The sequence below is a fragment of the Sarcophilus harrisii genome, chromosome 2, assembly GCF_902635505.1.
Source record: "Sarcophilus harrisii chromosome 2, mSarHar1.11, whole genome shotgun sequence".
Classification (NCBI taxonomy): domain Eukaryota; kingdom Metazoa; phylum Chordata; class Mammalia; order Dasyuromorphia; family Dasyuridae; genus Sarcophilus; species Sarcophilus harrisii.
Window position 1 is genome coordinate 308,189,063 of NC_045427.1, and position 17,707 is coordinate 308,206,769.

A 17,707-nucleotide genomic window follows, 5' to 3' on the forward strand; every position below is an offset into this window, starting at 1 on the left:
CCCCTTCTTTCCACATGAGTGACCACTGCCCTGGTTTATGCCTTCATCATATATTGGTCGACTATTGTGATGACGTCTTTTTTGGTCTCTGTACCTCAAGTTTTCCCCTTTTATAATCTATCCAGAGCTGCCAAATTGATATTCCTAAAATACAGCTGATGAGATTGCTTCTCTGTTAGAGAAGCTCTAATACCTCCCTGTAGTTTCTAGGATAGAATATAAACTTCTGTGCTTGTCATAGAAAGCCCTTCACAATCTGGTTCAAGCCTACCTTTCTAGTTATACTGAATATTACTCTTTTCTCGCATTCTAAATTCTAGCTCAAGCAGACTTCTTTTGGGTTTTCTATGTATGGCATTCTATTTCCCACCACGTGTTTTTGAACAAGGCTGAACCTTATGCTAGAAATGCAATTTCTCTTTATTATTATCTCTTTAGCTTCCTCAAACATCACCTCTTCCATGAGGCTCTTTTTTATTTCTACAAATGTTAGTGTCTACCCAATACTTTGTTTGTGAAAACACCTACACATATACATATATTTAAATATATATACATATATATACACGCATGCATACACATATATATTTATAATATTTACTCATCTGTCTATATTTTGCCATCTCCCCTCTTCCCCAAGAATATAAGCTCTTGGAAGGTACAGATAGTTTCATTTATGTCTTTTTTTATCTCCAGCACCTCCCTGGCACATAGTAGGCATTTGTGCTTGTGAAATTAATAAAGTATGCAATTTATATTATTTACAAGGCTTGGGGATGACATGGCTCCAATTCTGGGACTTTTGTGGGCTGTTTTTCAATAATGTATCTCTGTCTTCTTCCCTCAAGATAAGGGGAAAGAAGAGTGGATAGTAAATATTCTTCAAAAGATGCTGACAAAATACATACATAGCGATGGAAATCAGCTGATGCCTGGTGGGAGAAAAGCCTTCTAATTTAATTAAAAATAGCAACAAAAGAGTCTTGAGACAAATTTTTTTCTTGTACTTTCTGGACTAAATTCAGAGATAGTTCACTGCAATCAGTTGGGTACCTTTCAACTTCAAAATACTTGATCTATATTGAGAACCAATATTACAGCCTTTTAATAGTCTGGAAAATTGATGTACAAAATTAGTAAGTCAGTTTCTTAGAGGAAACCCAGAAAATTCATGATGAAACCAAGAAAAGTACCCTTTTAAAAATATTGTTGGATAGGAGTTTTTGTTAGACATGTGTTGTAGGCTGGGGAACCCAAGTAGCTAGGAGGGAATAGATAGAAGTGATTTCAATATCAAAGACAAAGTCAGTTAGGAAGATCAAACTAAGTAGAATTTAATTTAGTAGACAAGTCAGAATAGGAAGAACCTATAGGTGAAAGAATAACTTCTAGATGACTTTGGGTATCACATGTTAGGAAGAAACATTAAAGAAAGGAGGATATAAGAATGTGGAAAAAATTTAGAACTTATTGAAAAAAAAGACAAGACATAATAAGACCATTATCTATTTTTCATCTATATAACTTTTAAATGAGAGTAACCCATATATCCATCAAGGACATTTATGATAAAATCATTAGAAAGGAGTAAGCAGAATTTGCAAAATATATTCCACAGAAGATCATATTTTTATAATAACACAATAGATTGAAATATATAGGGAATATAAGATCCTATTATATTTATTATTTGTTGACAGTATTTTTTACTGTTTACTGAACAGAATGTTGTCTCAAAAACTGCCAACAAGGTGTCTCCTAAGCATTATGTCAAAATCATAGAAGATGTCTTGAAAGATATAACAATAGAAAAAGCTTTGTGGGAACTCAGATTTTTAATAACACACAAAGGATAAAAAAAGAAGAAGGAAACTCTTCAAAGATGATTACTTCTGTTATGGTGGAGGTCTGGCAGAATCCAAGTGACAGAGGAATTCCATATAGGTGGTGAGGTTTTCCTGATGCTTTTGTTTGTAAATGGGATTATCCTGATGGCATCATTCCCTGGAACATTGTAGAGCCTCCTAATCATTCAAAAGAGTTTGGCCTAATTGTTTACACAGGAAAAACCATAGTTGAAGAATGCTTCTTGTCCCGACTGTGACACAGAATTAGATGGACAATCTATAGAGCTCATCCATCAGTCCGTATATCTAGGACAGACATTGCAAATGGATAATGAGCTGGGCCCAGAATGAACAAGAGGCAGAGAAGGAGTTGGAGTGCTTTGGGGGAATTATGTGGTACTTTTAATGATTCTAAGTTTTTCCTGAAACAAAAGCCCATTTTTATAATGCCAATTTTTTTTCGATGAAGCTATAGAGCTGTGAGTCATGGAATGCTACCATCTCTGAAGAGCACTAGGGAGGCATGTGGTGGGCGTAAACTGGCTGTGACACATTACAAATGAGAAATTACACAGAAGAAGCGGTGTGAGGGATGTCATCAGGGAAAAATAGGCCTGCGGGGGAAAAAAGATGAGTTCATCACAGGTAGGGAGGGATAATTGATGGACAACCTGTGCACTCCACTGTTATCCCCACAATACTGAGAGAATATATTGTAGGAAGCCTCCATCAGGGTAAATGGCACATTTTGTAGTGAATTTGTGGGAGAACTTAGAGGAGACTCACATAGACTAGGCAGACTGAATGAGCTGTAATGTGCATCTTTTGATTTCCTCAACTCACATTGAGGAAATCAGGGATCCTCTGAAGTTTTTATATGTCAAAAATCGAAGCACATCTAGAGAGAGGTAATTAGGATAATGAGATCAGAAATAATGTCATGCCATGAGAGTCCCGAGCTCTCTGACTATCCTTCTCCCTCAGAGACACACAGCCAGGCTGCTCTTTTGGCCAGAAAGGTCAAGTTAGCCATTTTCCAATATCCTTTTTGGCTTTTCCTTGAGTCTATTGTCTCTATTTCTAATCTAGAAATCTAATCTAGATAATTTATGTAAGGATTGGTTGGAGGAACTGGGAATTTTTAGCTTGGAGAAAGGAAGACTTAGAAATACATGATATTGTTTCTGAATATTTGAAGGGCTGGCTCAGTTGGCAAAACTAGGAATGATGGGTAGAAGCAACATGGAGGCAGATTTTGGTGCAACATGAAGAACATTTTCCTAATGACGAGAATTGTCTAAAAGCAGAATGTGTTGCCTTAATATACAAGTACCCCATTACTGGAAGGCTTTAGGCAAGGGCTGGTTGACCATTTCTAGATCTCATACAGTACAACCCTGCTTTAAGTGGAAGCTGGAAGACTACAAGAGAATTGGATTAGTTCAGAAGAAATGTGAGGTATACAAAATTAGAGAAGCTGTCCCAAAATATTCATACAGACTGTAGCAGAGTGCTCTTGGCTGTATTGTCAGATACACTGTAACGCAACTCTAACATAGTGATGTCATTTTAGTACTCTTCAAGAGAACAAGGACAACAACCTATTTAGAGGAATTTTATGTGCCATTGAATCCAACCTCCCATTTTACAGATTGTGAGACTGAGGTTGAATTGAGGAGAAGTCACTTGGTTATCAAGCATCTAAGGTTGCATTTTAATCCAGATTTTCCTTAGTCCAAGTCTGGAATTTTATCCACTGTACCATCCAGTTATCTTTAGACTACATGACTCCTGGGGCTCCTGGGATGATGGTATCATGTTGAAAGTGTGTGTGCATTTAGTGAACATTTCTAAAGCATGTGTTATATTGAAGGTAAGATTCCAGTCATTGGGAAAATGCAGACATATATAAGAGCAACTATGGGTCCTGCATAGAGGGGTCCTTCATATTTCCCCAAATGAAGGGAAGATGGAATTGACTGCTTTGCCCACCAACCGCTCCAGTACCTAGTCAGATCCAAACACTGCAGATGGGAAAAGGCTTCATCCAAGTTCCCCTGTTTTTGAAAGCCCTGCATCTTAATTAGTTTCCTACCATTTTGATACATGCCCTACATTCTAATAGTCTTCAACCCACTGTGTCTTTTCCCACCATTTGCTCTCTGATATTAGTGCTGATTTCTTTTCATCTCAAAACATCCTCCTCACTCCTCCAACACCCTCCCAGATGAGGAGCAACTTAAAGAACCCTGATGTGCCAAGTATGAATCCTGAGATGGATGAGCTTGTCAAGCTGCTTTGCCCTCCTCCCATTGCTTCCTTGTGTTCCACTATGGATGGGGACTAAAGCTGGGGGAGGGGGGCTGGAGGAAGGCAAAGGAGAGGGCTAGAAAATCTTATAGCCAGGTGGTGGCGAATGGACAATGTGACCTTCTCCCGGCCTGTAGAGGAGTCCAGCTATGTCCTTCTGTGGGGGAAGGACACTCAGACATTCCCTCCCCCCACCCCTGATCACCCCCACCCCTCATCTGTCAGTGTTTATCTATCTCTTGGAGTGGGACTTGCCTGAGCTTGGTACGGCTGGGAGGATGGATGCCTCCAAGTGCATCAAGGGGAAATGACCAGTCATTTATCTCTTTACTGCAGTGTCAGAGTCTGCAGCCATCAATCTTGGCACAGCAGCTTGAGTTGGACTCATTATTCGGGGAGCAGGGGGAGAGACATGCAGGCGATTTCATTTCCCCCCTTCTGCCTTCCATTATTTGTTCAGGGATGAACCTTCTGCTGTTGCCATAGCTTTAGTAAAGGAGATGAAAAGGGAGCAATCATGGAGAGAAAATTTAGTAATAATAATAAATAATGATAATAGCCACCATTTATATAGTACTTTAAGGTCTACAAAGTGCTTTGCAAATATTATCTCATTTTTGCCCTCACCATAACCCTGGGAAGTAGATACTATTATCCCTTTTTTGCAGTTGAGGAAACTGAGGCAGAGGATGTGTGTGTGTGTGTGTGTGTGTGTGTGTGTGTGACACAGGTAACACAGGTAAGCAGTATTTGAGGCCACATTTGAACTCACCTCTTCTTGATTCCAAGTCAAGCACTAACCATCTCATGTCGTTTCCCAGAATTTCCTTGCTTTCTGCAAAGAAAAAACTAAGGATAGTAAGAAGGCCTACTGAAGGTTGGGTTGCATTGAATATTCCGTGTATTGTTGAGAATGTGTTTTCTTAACTATTTTTATTTATTCATTTTTCTTTATTAAAGCTTTTTTATTTTTCAAAACATATTCATGGATAATTCTTCAACATTAACCCTTGCAGAACTTTGTGTTCCAATTTTCCCCTCCTTCCCCCACCCCCTCCCCCGAATGGCAAGTAGTACAATATTGTAACTATTTTAAAAGAAAACTACCTCTTTAACAACTTCAAACTTGGTGAGTATTATTTAGCCAAGCAACATATTCATCGGGATGAAAAGAGGTCATATTATCTATTCCCATTTTAAAGGCAACGAAACCAAATCAGAGAAAGATGAAGTTCTTCTTTGGCAGTGGATCCAGAATTCAGATTCAATATTCCCAGTCTTTTGCTCATGTTCCCCAGATCACACTCCCTTTTGTTTTACTCTACTCTACATCTGACCTGGTTTCAATTCCAGGTATAGGATGTCCCCCCCCAGGACAAGCTCACCACCATGCTGTTCACTCAAGACTTGACCGCCACCCCTTTCTCAGCCTCCTCTTCCCTCTGAATGGAGTACCAAATGCCTCCCAATGTCGTCCCTTTTTTAGAAAGCAGAAATTAGACTCTCAGATCACTCCACTCTTCAAATGTTGCATTTCCTGGTCTCCATTCAATGCCACAAGATTCCTCATCCCTTTCCCCCTCCCTATACTGGGTACCCCTAGTGTCCTATTACCTTCCCCCTCTTCTATCTACTTTGGAATCCCCAGTGATTAGCACAGTGCTTGACATGTAGGTGCTTAATAAATGTTTATTTGAATAGATTGTATCATGTTTCAGTTCACTTGCTCTGTTTGCCTTTTGATGATGTGATCTTGGGCTGTCCTCATCAACTGTAAACTGTTGGGATGTTGGCACAGAAATACTTTAGAATGAGGAGGTTTAAGTATTTTAATACTGTTATAGCATTTATTTGTAGCATAAACGTGGGCAATTCATTTAACCTCACCTTAAACCCATTTTTTTTTTTCTGTATAAAAGGGGATAATATCTACTTTACCTACTTTATTGACATGTAAGGATCAAGTAAGATCATGTCTGTGAAAACACTTTGTAAACTATAAATTTCTATGGAAATATCATATAGTATTATTATATATTACATGTGGAGTATGTATTGTTATTAGTATTATACATTACAATGTCATTACATTTCTATTATATATTATATAACACTATGTGTAATGTAATATTACATATATTATTATCATACCTCTCTTTCTCTGTCCCATGATGTGGGAAGAGGGTTTTAGGTAGGTCATAGGACTTTCTTTTTCTTAACTCACCTTTCTAAACTCCTGGAGGGCTTTCCTTTCCTACTGTCTCCTGGCTTCTAATTCAAATTAAGTCTACAGTTCCAATGATCTTGTGATGAAGAGAGCCATCTACACCCAGAGAGAGGACTGTGGGAACTGAGTATTCACAAGTGCATTTTCACTTTTTCTGTTGTTGCTTCCTGCATTTTATTTTCTTTCTCATTTTTTCCTGTTTGATTTGATTTTTCTTGTGCAGCAAGATAATTGTAGAAATATGTATGAATATATTGAATTTAACATATATTTCTGCCATGTTTAACATAAAAATTGAATTACTTGCCATCTAGGGGAGAGGGTAGGAGAAGGAAAGAGAAAATTTGAACGCAAGATTTTGCAAGGGTTAATGCTGAAAAATTATCCATGCATATGTTTTGAAAATGAAAAGCTTTAATTTAAAAAAAATTAGGCTGTCTACTCCCCCACTGCTAATTTCTAACCTCTGAGATCAACTTCAACTGATTCTATGTATCTATCTATCCAATACATATTTAGTTACTTGCTTACTGTCCCCTCTGTTACAATATGACTTTTTGACCACGTTTTTGCCTCTTTTTGTATCTTCAGCATTTAATACAGTGCCTGGCACTCAGTAAGTGCTTGATAGACACCAAGCTAGATTAGAAAGCAACTTTGGAAGTCTAAGATTACTGGCAAGGAAAGAGTAGGCCTTTTTGCCTAAAGAATATTTCAAATGTCAAAGAACAATATCTCAAAATCTGAGGCAAGGCCCTTATGCCCCCATCAATTGGAACTGGTTTTAATAGTTGCATGTCTTGCATTAATCTGTGTTCAGAGGACTTGGTTCTACTTGGTTTATAGAAGGCAAGACTTCTTTCAGCATTTGGATGGACTTTGAAGTTTTATCTTCTCACATATTGCTTGCCTCTTTCATTTCTATTTCTTGTTTTTCATTTCCTTCTTCCTCCAATTCCCTTCTCTTTTTGCTATGTTAATGTTTTCATCTTTTCTCTCAACACAAACCTATCTCTGTGCATTTTCTTTGAGATTCACAATAGTTCTTTCCTTTTATTTTTAAAAATAATTTTTATTGATCTTTTGGGTTTGTTTTTCCATGGCAGTCGTTTCTGGAAATGTCCTTACATCTTTTCCTCTAAATTGAACCCTGTCTTGTAACAAAGAAAAATAGTTAAAATATCCGATACCCGTGACCATATCTGACAGTGTGGACACCATTCTCCTGCTATCTCTCTACTGAGAGGAGGTAGTTATGGTTCATTTGCTGTTCTCTGGGACCATTACTGGCTTTTCATTTTCTCAGAATTGGGTTTCCTTTTTAGTAATCTTTTAATTAGCATCATTCTGGGTGTTCTGTATACTGTGCTTTGGTGGTTTATTTTGCTCTGCATTGATTCATACAGATTCTTCCATATTTCTCAGAATTTCTTATAGTTATCATTTCAATGATAATCATATCACCATGATATCTCATTATATTTGTATATCCTAGTACCCCTACCCAGCTATTCCCCAATTCTTATTCTTTGCACCTGTTGTCTCTATTTCTATTCTGCTTCTGAGGTACTATAGATATGGAAAAACTTAGTTCTGGTTTCTGGGTATGGATATATATTATCAGTGACCTATGGACAGGTCCCAGAACTGGCACTTCGGCCATTGTGATTCTTTCGTGATCTTTCTCAAAGCCTTTGGGGGGTTGTCTGAGGGCCATGAAGCTTGCTGCAGAACTAGGGTGCTCCATACCCTGCTGAGCTGTGACTTTTCATTATCTTCTTCCCTCCCACTTTGTTCCCCTTTGGTATACTCTAGTTCATTCATTCTAAGGGAGTCTGCTCCATCATGTCCACTGGGACGGGAAGTTTTTAGGAGACACATGCTTTCTTTTCAGGAGGGTTAATTTAATTCAGAAGGAGGGAGGAATCACTACTTATTCCATGAGCTATTTTGTGCATCTTTCCTTTCTGTCTTCTGTAACCTTGTCTTCCACCTCCCCCATTTCTGTTCTCGCCCCATCTTAATGTTTGTTCATCCTTCAAGAACTGGGCCCTCATTGGCTAGTCTCCCTCATTACACAAGGCTGCGTTTTATTGGTCCAATAATGAGTCCAATGGTTAGTTTGCTTTGACACTGTGGGTGTTTTCCTGTGGCTCAGGCCATTGGTGAAATGAACTGAGCGGTCTCATATTAACCTCCAGGGGCATATTTGTATAACAGACCTTTGGGTGATGAAGCATATCCCTGAGCTTCCACACAAGGGGGGCAGGGATGGATGCATCTCTGTGTCTTGTTACAAAGGAAAGCAATGAGGAGTACTGAGAAATCACCTCCCCTGATGTAGAATGGCAAAATAAATAAGAAAGTGTGTGTGTGGGTTTTGGGGTGTGTGTGCAGAGAGATACAACTGCAATCAGAAATGTGGGTTGTAGTGCCCTCACTGGGTGTTCCATCACTGCTCAGCTTTAAGAATAACAAAGGAGGCAGTGGCTAAGAAGATGGAGCCTGGGTGAGCAGTCAACTGACCAGTTCTGTTCCTGGCTCAGCCATTGTCTTATGACAGAACCTTTCTGGGTCCCAGTTTCCCCTTCTATGAAGTGAGCGGTAACAAAACCAGCTCCCTTTTCCCCCTCACAGGGAATCTGATATGGTGGAATGAGATAATGACCTCTAGGTTTCTTTTGCTCCTTAAAGTGATGTGCAAATCCAAGGAAGTACTCAGAATCCCAACCAGAAAGGGACATACTGCCTTTGTGTGTGTGTTTAAGAAAAGCTAAAGGGACTAAAGGAGGGGAGGAATCTTTTTCCCTCCCCCCCTTTCTCTCTCTATGACATGCATATATATATGTGTATTTATACATATATATGTACATATACACACACACACTCCCCCTAATCATTTAAGCAATAGAATTTTCTCCTATTGTTTAAAGCTTTTCCTCTCCACCCCCTCCTCCTTTACACCGTAACTCTATCTCCATGCCCCTGAGTCACAGAGAGAGCACATGATGGATGGACGGATGGATATGCCTTGTCTGGGTGTTTCACCACAATTTCCCTTGGGGCAGTCTGTCTGTTGGCAGAGCACAGGATCCCGAAAGATGGTATCTCTTGGAAACTCAGCAGCTAACAGACAGCTCTTCTCTCTGTATATTTCCCCAAAGAAGAGCTGTCTTAATTTATTTCTTATATGGCATATTTTATTATAATCCTTATATGACTTTTGGGTTCCCAGGCCAGTACCCCAAGCTAAGGAAAAGAAAGAATGAAGCAGAAGAAGTAGGGCTTTACATGCATGTGACATCTGTGGTGTTTGCATTTTTAAGTGACATGGGATTTTAATTACTGAAGGAGCTCCCATGTTGCACTTTGAGACTGATCTTGCCACGTCCTGTTAATGAGCTTAGTGGTTCCAGCCACCCAGTGGTAGCTCTTCTTTCTGTGAATTAACTGGCACACTTAGGTTGCTTATGCAATGTCCGTGGTTGTGGACTGCACTGTATGGCCAGTGGGTATGGCTAATACACACACATACACACACACACACACACACACACACACAGCATCAATCATCAATCTCATATGTGAGTGTGTGTGTATATGTATGTATATAAGCTTATATTGGTGTATATTGCCAGTCACCAATCTCTTTTATGTATGTATTTGTGTATAAATGTGTGTATGTATAAACACATGTATATCAATACTCACCATTTTCCTATATGTATATGTCTGGAAGCGGTTGCATTTAATAGATGGGGTATTTTAAAATTTGTTTTTAAAGAGAAAGACTTTGCGTGGCTTGAAACGTGTTTGTCTAAGAAGGTTTATAATTTTTAAAATTGTGAAACTGATTGTTTTACACAGTAGCTATCTCTGGTGTGGTAGATTGTGTTGGAAGACACCCAACAAATATCTCTGTTCCCAATTAGAAATGAAAGCAGGACTGCATACCAGGGCCCAGTGAGGCTCTTGGCTTGAATGGCAATGGCTATTGCTTTTGCTCTGGAAGAGGAAATGATTTTTATATTAACAAATAAAGAGTGATATGTTTATATTAGCTACATAAATATATGTATATATATCTATTCATATAGCTTAAATATATTTATGTGTGTATATTTGTATTTGTCTCTATATATCTATATATACTATATACATATACTATTTGTATATAGTTTTTGTATCCTCCTTTCCTCTCTCCCTCCCTCCTTCCCTCCTTCCTTTCTTCCCTCTCTTCCTCCCTTTCTCCCTCCTTCTTTTCCTTTCTCTCCTTCCCTCCCTCCCTTCCTTCCTCCCTCTCTTCCTTCCTTCCTTTCATTCCTTCGTTCTTCCTTTCTTCCTTCCTTTCTTCCATCCTTCCTTCCTTCCTTCCTTCCTTCCTTCCTTCCTTCCTTCCTTCCTTCCTTCCTTTCTTCCTTCATAACCCTAAGACAGCTTAAACTGAATGTGTCCAAACTCAACATCTTTTCCAATAAATCATCTTTTCCAAACCTGCTTATTACTATCAAAGGCTCTACCATATTCCCAGTTTTGTTTTTAAAATTTTTATAATAGCTTTTTATTTTTCCAAATACATGCAAATATAGTTTTCATTTACCTTTGTATTCCAAATTTTTCTCCCCCTCTCCCCTTCTCTCCTCTTTTCCAGACAGAAAGCAATTCAATATAGGTTAAATATGTACAATTCTTCTAAACATATTTCTGTATTTGTTAAGCTGTACAATAAAAATCAGATTAAAAGAGAATAAAAAACCATGGTAAGGAAAAAAGAACAAGCAAACAAAGAACAAAAAAGATATCTTTGCCAAGAAAACTCCAACTTAGGTTACAAAGAGTTGGACACAATTGAAATGACTCAATAAAAAGAAAATTACCTTAATTCCACACCCTCCTTTACCTCACAATTCTAAGTTGCCAAATCTTGTGTTTCTGCCTCTACATCATCTCAATATCTTTCCCCTCTTTTTTTTTTTTTTTTTTTAAACTCACACAGCTACTATTTTGGTTCAGATCCTCATCATCAGTCTTCTAGATTGTTGGAACAGGTTTCTAATTGATCTCTTTACTCAAGTCTCTTTCCACTCCAGTTCACTTTACACATTGCCACCAAAGTAATTTTCCCTAAGCACAGAGAGGACCATGTGGCTTTCCTATTCAACCAACTCTAGCAGGTTCTTATTGCCTCTAGGATAAACTAAAACCTCCTCTGCTTAGTTTTTAAAGCCCTATAAAATGTGTCCCCAACCTATCTCTCCGGTTTTATTAGACATGACTCCCTCCCTCCTACTTTTTGATTCAGCCAAACCATCCTCTCTATTTCTCATACAGGATACTCCATCTCCTGTCTTTTTGCCTCTCATGGACCATTCCCTTTGCCTAGAATTCACTTCTTCTTTACTGCCTTCTCAAAGAGTGCCTCTCTTCCTTTAAGATACAATTCGAACATTATCTTCTATATTTTCTGATTCTCTTAATTACTAACTCTCTCTTTCTCCTAGACTACTTGGTAATGAAGTATTTTTTTTTTTTTTAACATACGAGTCAGGAAGATCTAAGTTAAAATTTGACCTTTGACATGTACTAGCTGTGTGATCCTGGGCTAGTCACTCAGTTTGCCTCAGTTTCTTCAACTGTAAAATGGGGATGTCATGAGCATCAAATGAGAAAATAATTGTATAATGCCTAACACATTGCAGGAATTTAATAAATGTTTCCTTCCTTCCTTCCTTCCTTCCTTCCTTCCTTCCTTCCTTCCTTCCTTCCTTCCTTCCTTTTTTTCTTTATATTTATTCTGGGTATACCTACATACACATACATGCAATACATTTATAAGTACTTGTCTTGTTTAATTTTTTGAACTTGTATTCTTAATGCCTTGAACAGTGCCTGCCCCAGAAGATGTTTAATAAATACTTGATTGATTGTTTTCTTCCTAGGCAGCCTGGTGCCTTGCCACATGTGGTTCAGGAGCAGGTTGAGATGCTGGTTGTATTGGAATGAAAGCTAGTCAACTTAGGAAACTGTGTTAGTCACTTTTGTCTAGATTAAATATTTCAATATATGCTTCCTTGGTCTTGATGTGCAACTATTTTATGATCTATATGTTTGTTATATTATATATATGTGCATATGTATTAACATTTTATGTATAATATTTTATTTAAAAATATTACAATACTATATATTATAAAATATATTTAAAATATTTAAAACATTTATATAAACATTATATATGTATATAACTATATATACATCTTGAGTCTTTCTTAATGCGCCACAATTTGACAGATGAAACAACTGAGAATAATGATCCTAGATTAGAATTCAGGATTTCTGCCTCCTAGTTCAGTGCTCCATCTACTCCCCCATGCCACCTGGTGCAAAGGATTTGTGTTAAATTGAAAATGTGTAGGTTTAAAGTATTAGTTAATACTTTCATTCACACGAGGAGATAAAAAAGAAAGACACATGAAAAGACTTCGAGTTTGACTTCACCTTTAAGTCTTTAACCAAGACTTATATCCTGCAAGATCTTAGACCTACTTTTCCCTTCTTACCTCTGACAACATTCTCCCCTCTCTCCCCCCCCCCCCCCCTTAGCCCTGTTATTTTCTTTTTTTCAGGATCTCTCCCTCTACTGACCTCAATGGCTTCTTTTAAGTCCTAACTTAAAATCCCATCTTTTATAAGAAGCCTGTCTTAATTCTAGTGCCATCCCTCTCATTCCCCCTGTGGTCAGAGATTGGGGGGTAGGGGGAGAAATCAGTTGCCTTTTCTTTTTGACCCCAAGGGCTGTTTAACAGCAATGTTGGAAACTCATGGGTTTTATAGGTCAGCTGGAATAATGCCCTTGGACAGCCATCTTCTAGGTTGAAAACCAGGAAATACAAATAGTCCCATTTAATTTGATTCTATTAGATAGATACAACTAGGAAAAGTTATATATGTATGAATATATATGTATATAAATTTATTTTATTTTTAATAGTATTTTCCAAACACATGCAAAGATAGCTTTCAACATTTACCTTTGCAAAACCTTGTGTTCCAAATTTTTCTCCCTTTCGCCTCCTCTCCCTGCTCCCCAAAACAGCAAACAATCTAATATAGTTTAAACATGTGCAATTCTTCTAAACATATTTAGGAAAAATTATATTAACAAGTGACATGATATAACATTTTAAATCAGAATATTTAAGAACTGTTCCATTGATTTTAGTCTACAATTTTGCCTATTTTAATCTATTACATCAGTTGGTATGATAGGGCAGCCAGGTAGCACACTGATGAGGATAGAGTGCTGGACCTGGAGTCAGGAAGTCTCAGTTCAACTCAAGTTTCAGACACTAACCAGATGTATGTTCTGGGCAAGTCACTTAACTCTGTCTCAGTTTCCTCATCTATAAAATGAACTGGGGAAAGAAATGGCAAACTACTGTAGTATCTCTGCCAAGAAAACCCCAAATGGGTTATGAAGAGTTGAATACAACTGAAATGAATGAACAGCAATAATGCTGGCATAATGGACACAAAGTGTGAGACTTGGAATCTCGAAGGCTTGAGTTCAAATCCCACTTTTGGCACTATGTATTTGACTCTGGGCAAATCACTTAATGTCTTTGAACCTCAGTTTCCTCCTCTATGAAATGGGAATAATAGTACTACCTATTAGTACCTATTTATCAGGGCTTGTGTATTTCTTCAAACGAGAAAATATACATAAAACATTTTACAAATGTTAACAAGTACTGTATGAATCTCATTAATCACTATTATAATCACGTTTATTGATATTTATTTTATGCTTTGATCAGCTGGACTAGAATGATATGGGTTCATTTTGATTTTTTGGTTTTCATCCTCTTTTACCTCCTATCTCTCAATTCACAGTCCATGTAGTCATAGTATTTAGTTACTAGTCTACTGGGTTGGCTTGAAATAAGAAGGATGGAAGAGGACTAGGCTTGGGGGACTTGGGGTGTGGTGGTCTTAGTAGGGTGACAATCACCGATTAGAGCATGGTGACATTGCCATTATCAAAATTGTAACAAGCTGGAAAATATAAAGAAAAATATGGCCAACGTCCACTATGACCTCAACTTCACCCTGTTTTTGTCATTATTCTGACTTTAGATTATCATGTTTCATTTGGGACTTTGAGACAGAAAGATGGAAAATCTGAGGAAAGTCTAAGAAAGGGGCTTCCACCTTTTTTTTCAGTGCCTACAACTAATGGCTCTGAGGAAATCTTTTTGTATCCTCTATTCAAAATGATAGAAAATAAATTCTAGGGTTTTTTATGCCATATGCACATAAATCTTTCTTAAAAGCAAGAAACTTCCCCCTGTTTGCTTCAGTTTCCTCATGTGTAAAATGAGCTGAAGAAGGAAATGGCAATACACTCCAATATCTCTGTCAAGAAAACCCCAGATGAGGTCATGAAGAAGAGACGAATATGACTGAAATGAATGAATAAAAAAAATTCCCACCTGACTCTGCTTGGGAGAAACTAATACTATAATAGAGTCCTTTCCTTCTCTTGTTTTTTAAGTGAAGGGTTCTCGTTCCCTCCCATTTTACTTAACTATTCACAGTCAGTATCAAAGTCCAACATTTATTTCTGCTTTTTCCTGCTTTTCAGAAGTGGATCTGCCCCTAAAGAAAGATGGATTCACATCAGAAAGTACCACACTGGAAGCCTTATTACGAGGTGAAGGGATTGAAAAAAAAGTGGATGCCAAAGAAGAGGAGAGCATCCAGGAAATACAGGTATAGACTTCTGAGAGGGGGGTGATTTTTGGAGGGTTACTCTGATTTCTCCCCTACCTGTTCTGAGATGAGGTGAGATGTCTGATCATGTGATCATATTCTGACAGGTTGAACTCACAGGGATCATAGATTTAGAGATGAAGCAGATACTATACCTCTTGATGCCCTTTTTGACTATCCTTCCTGTCTGGAATATTCTGTTGACCTCTTTGGCTTTCTTTAAATTTTAACTCAAATCTCATCTTTTATAGGAAGTCTTCCCCAATCCCTCCTAATTCTAGTACTTATTTTCTATTTATCCTATATAGTACTTGTTTGTATGTATTTGTTTGCATGTTAAATAGAGTGTAAGCTCCCTTTTTTATTTAGCACAGTGCCTGGTACACAGTCACTTAATGAATGTTTAACTATTGTCTCCTCCATTAGAATGTGAACTACCTGAAGACAGAAATTGTTTTTTCTTTTTTTCCCCTGTATTGTCAATGCTTAGCAGAGTGCTTGGTATATAGCTGACACTCACCACATGATGATTGATTAATCAAGATAGAATTCTTATTGATTATTTAGTCCAAACTATTCATTTTATAGAGGAGCAAGAGAAGTTAAATAACTTTTGTTCAGGTTGAAGGCAGGAGAATCAGGATTTGAAGATAGATTGATGCCAAATCTAGTGCTTTTTTCAACTGATTAAGTTTCCTTCTATTCTTGGGGAGGCATCACATTCCCCAGATTTGATGTTTAAGTAAAAAATGAGATTTTTCATTTCCTTGTATTAAACTGGAGGCTGGTTCTGCTTTAAATGCATTAAAATTGGTCTAACTTCTAAAACATCATTCTCCACAAATATATGCACAGTCTACTATAATAATGAGTTCACATTTGTATAACACTTTACATAAATAACCATAGAGGGAGGGCAAAATACAGAGGTTTCTTTTCTTTTTTTATTATAGCTTTTTATTTACAAAACATATGCATGAGTAATTTTTCAACACTGACCCTTGCAAAACCTTCTGTTCCAAAATTTCCCCTCCTTACTCCACTCTCTCCCCTAGATGAATATATGTTAAACCCAATATATGTATACATATCCATAAGTTATCTTGCTGCACAAGAAAAATCGGATCTAGAAAGAAAAAAAACTGAGAAGGAAAACAAAAATGTAAGCAAACAATAACAGAAATGGTGAAAATGCTATGTTGTGGTCCACACTCAGTTCCCACGGTCCTCTCTCTGGATGTGGATGGCTCTCTTCAACTCTGAACAATTGGAACTGGTGTGAATCAATTCACTGTTGAAGAGAACCCATCCATCAGAATTGATCATCATATAGTTTTGTTGTTGCCGTGTATAATGATCAGAGGTTTCTTTTCCTAGAAGTTATGTCTGTCTTTATGCAGCCCAAGGTCCTTTTAGTTTTCTTGACTGCCACATTACAGTGCTGACATATTGGGCTTTCAGTCTTTTAAAACCTCCTCCCCTCCTCCTCTCCCCCCCCCCTCCAGATTTTTTCCAGAACAATTGTTGCCTGTAACTTGTACTTATAAAACTGATTTTTATTCTCACTTGTAAAACATCATTTATTTCTATTGAATTCCATTTAATTAAGATCCATGACAATGATCTAGTTTGTCAAGTTTCTTTTTGGAATACTGGATCTTGACAATGTTAACTCTCTATCTCTGTTTTGTATCATCTGAAAATTTGAAGAACAGGTCATCTATACCTCTATCCAAGACATTGATAAAAGCTTGGGGTCAAACACAGATTTTCTGGGATTTTCCACTGGTGATCTCCTATCCTACTACTACTTAGCCATTTCCCATTTGGAGCCTTTCTAGCCAGCTAGTTCTGACTCCATTTAATTGTATCTAATCAATAATTCCCCCTTCTTTTTAACAAGAATAGTAAGAGATACTTTACTAAAAGCTTTGCTAAAATCTAGGCAAACTGTATCCATAATAGTTTTCTATCTAGTTTAGTCTGACATGATCTGTCTTTGAAGATGGTAGGTTGATTCTTTGTAATTGCCGCTTCCCTTTCTAGATGCCTACCCCTCATCTCTTTATGTTCTGTCCTAGAATTTTCCTGGGGAATGAAGTCAACACTGGACTATGGTTTGCAGACGGACTTTTCCTTTTTTTTTGGAAAAAAATTGGGACATTTACCCTTTTACCTTATGGTTATTCTCCTGTTTACTAGGGCTTAGAAAATCACATTTGTCAGGTTTTTGCTAGTTTGTTTTTGGTGACTTGAGAGTACAGTTCTTTTAAGACAAATGACTTGAATTCATTATAGGCAACTTGGTCTTCTTTTATGATAGCCTTACTTATCTTGTTTTTCAACTCCCTGTGAGTCATTTTTGTTCTCTCATTTCTGGACTAAGGTCATTATCCTTGACAGGGAAAATAGAAGCAAAATAAGATTTGAGCAGCTCTTTGTTGTTAGTTATCATTATTCCACCCACCAAATTCCTAGCAAAACTCCTATCTCTTTAAAAATTTTCCTTTTTCTCCCAATAAAGCAAAAAACAATAACCCCTTTTTGGTGG

The 17,707-nt window shown here is 37.5% G+C and overlaps 1 protein-coding gene across 5 annotated transcripts in view; it reads left to right on the forward strand.

The window, feature by feature from the left end:
• The window catches only part of DPF3 (double PHD fingers 3), a 330,115-nt gene that overhangs the window by 214,919 nt on the left and 97,489 nt on the right, over positions 1–17,707 (forward strand). For all 5 annotated transcript variants that reach the window (XM_031952579.1, XM_031952578.1, XM_031952581.1 and 2 more), the window contains exon 4: positions 15,029–15,156. In XM_031952579.1, coding sequence (XP_031808439.1) covers positions 15,029–15,156 — 128 coding nt within the window. The remainder of the gene's footprint in view (positions 1–15,028; positions 15,157–17,707) is intronic.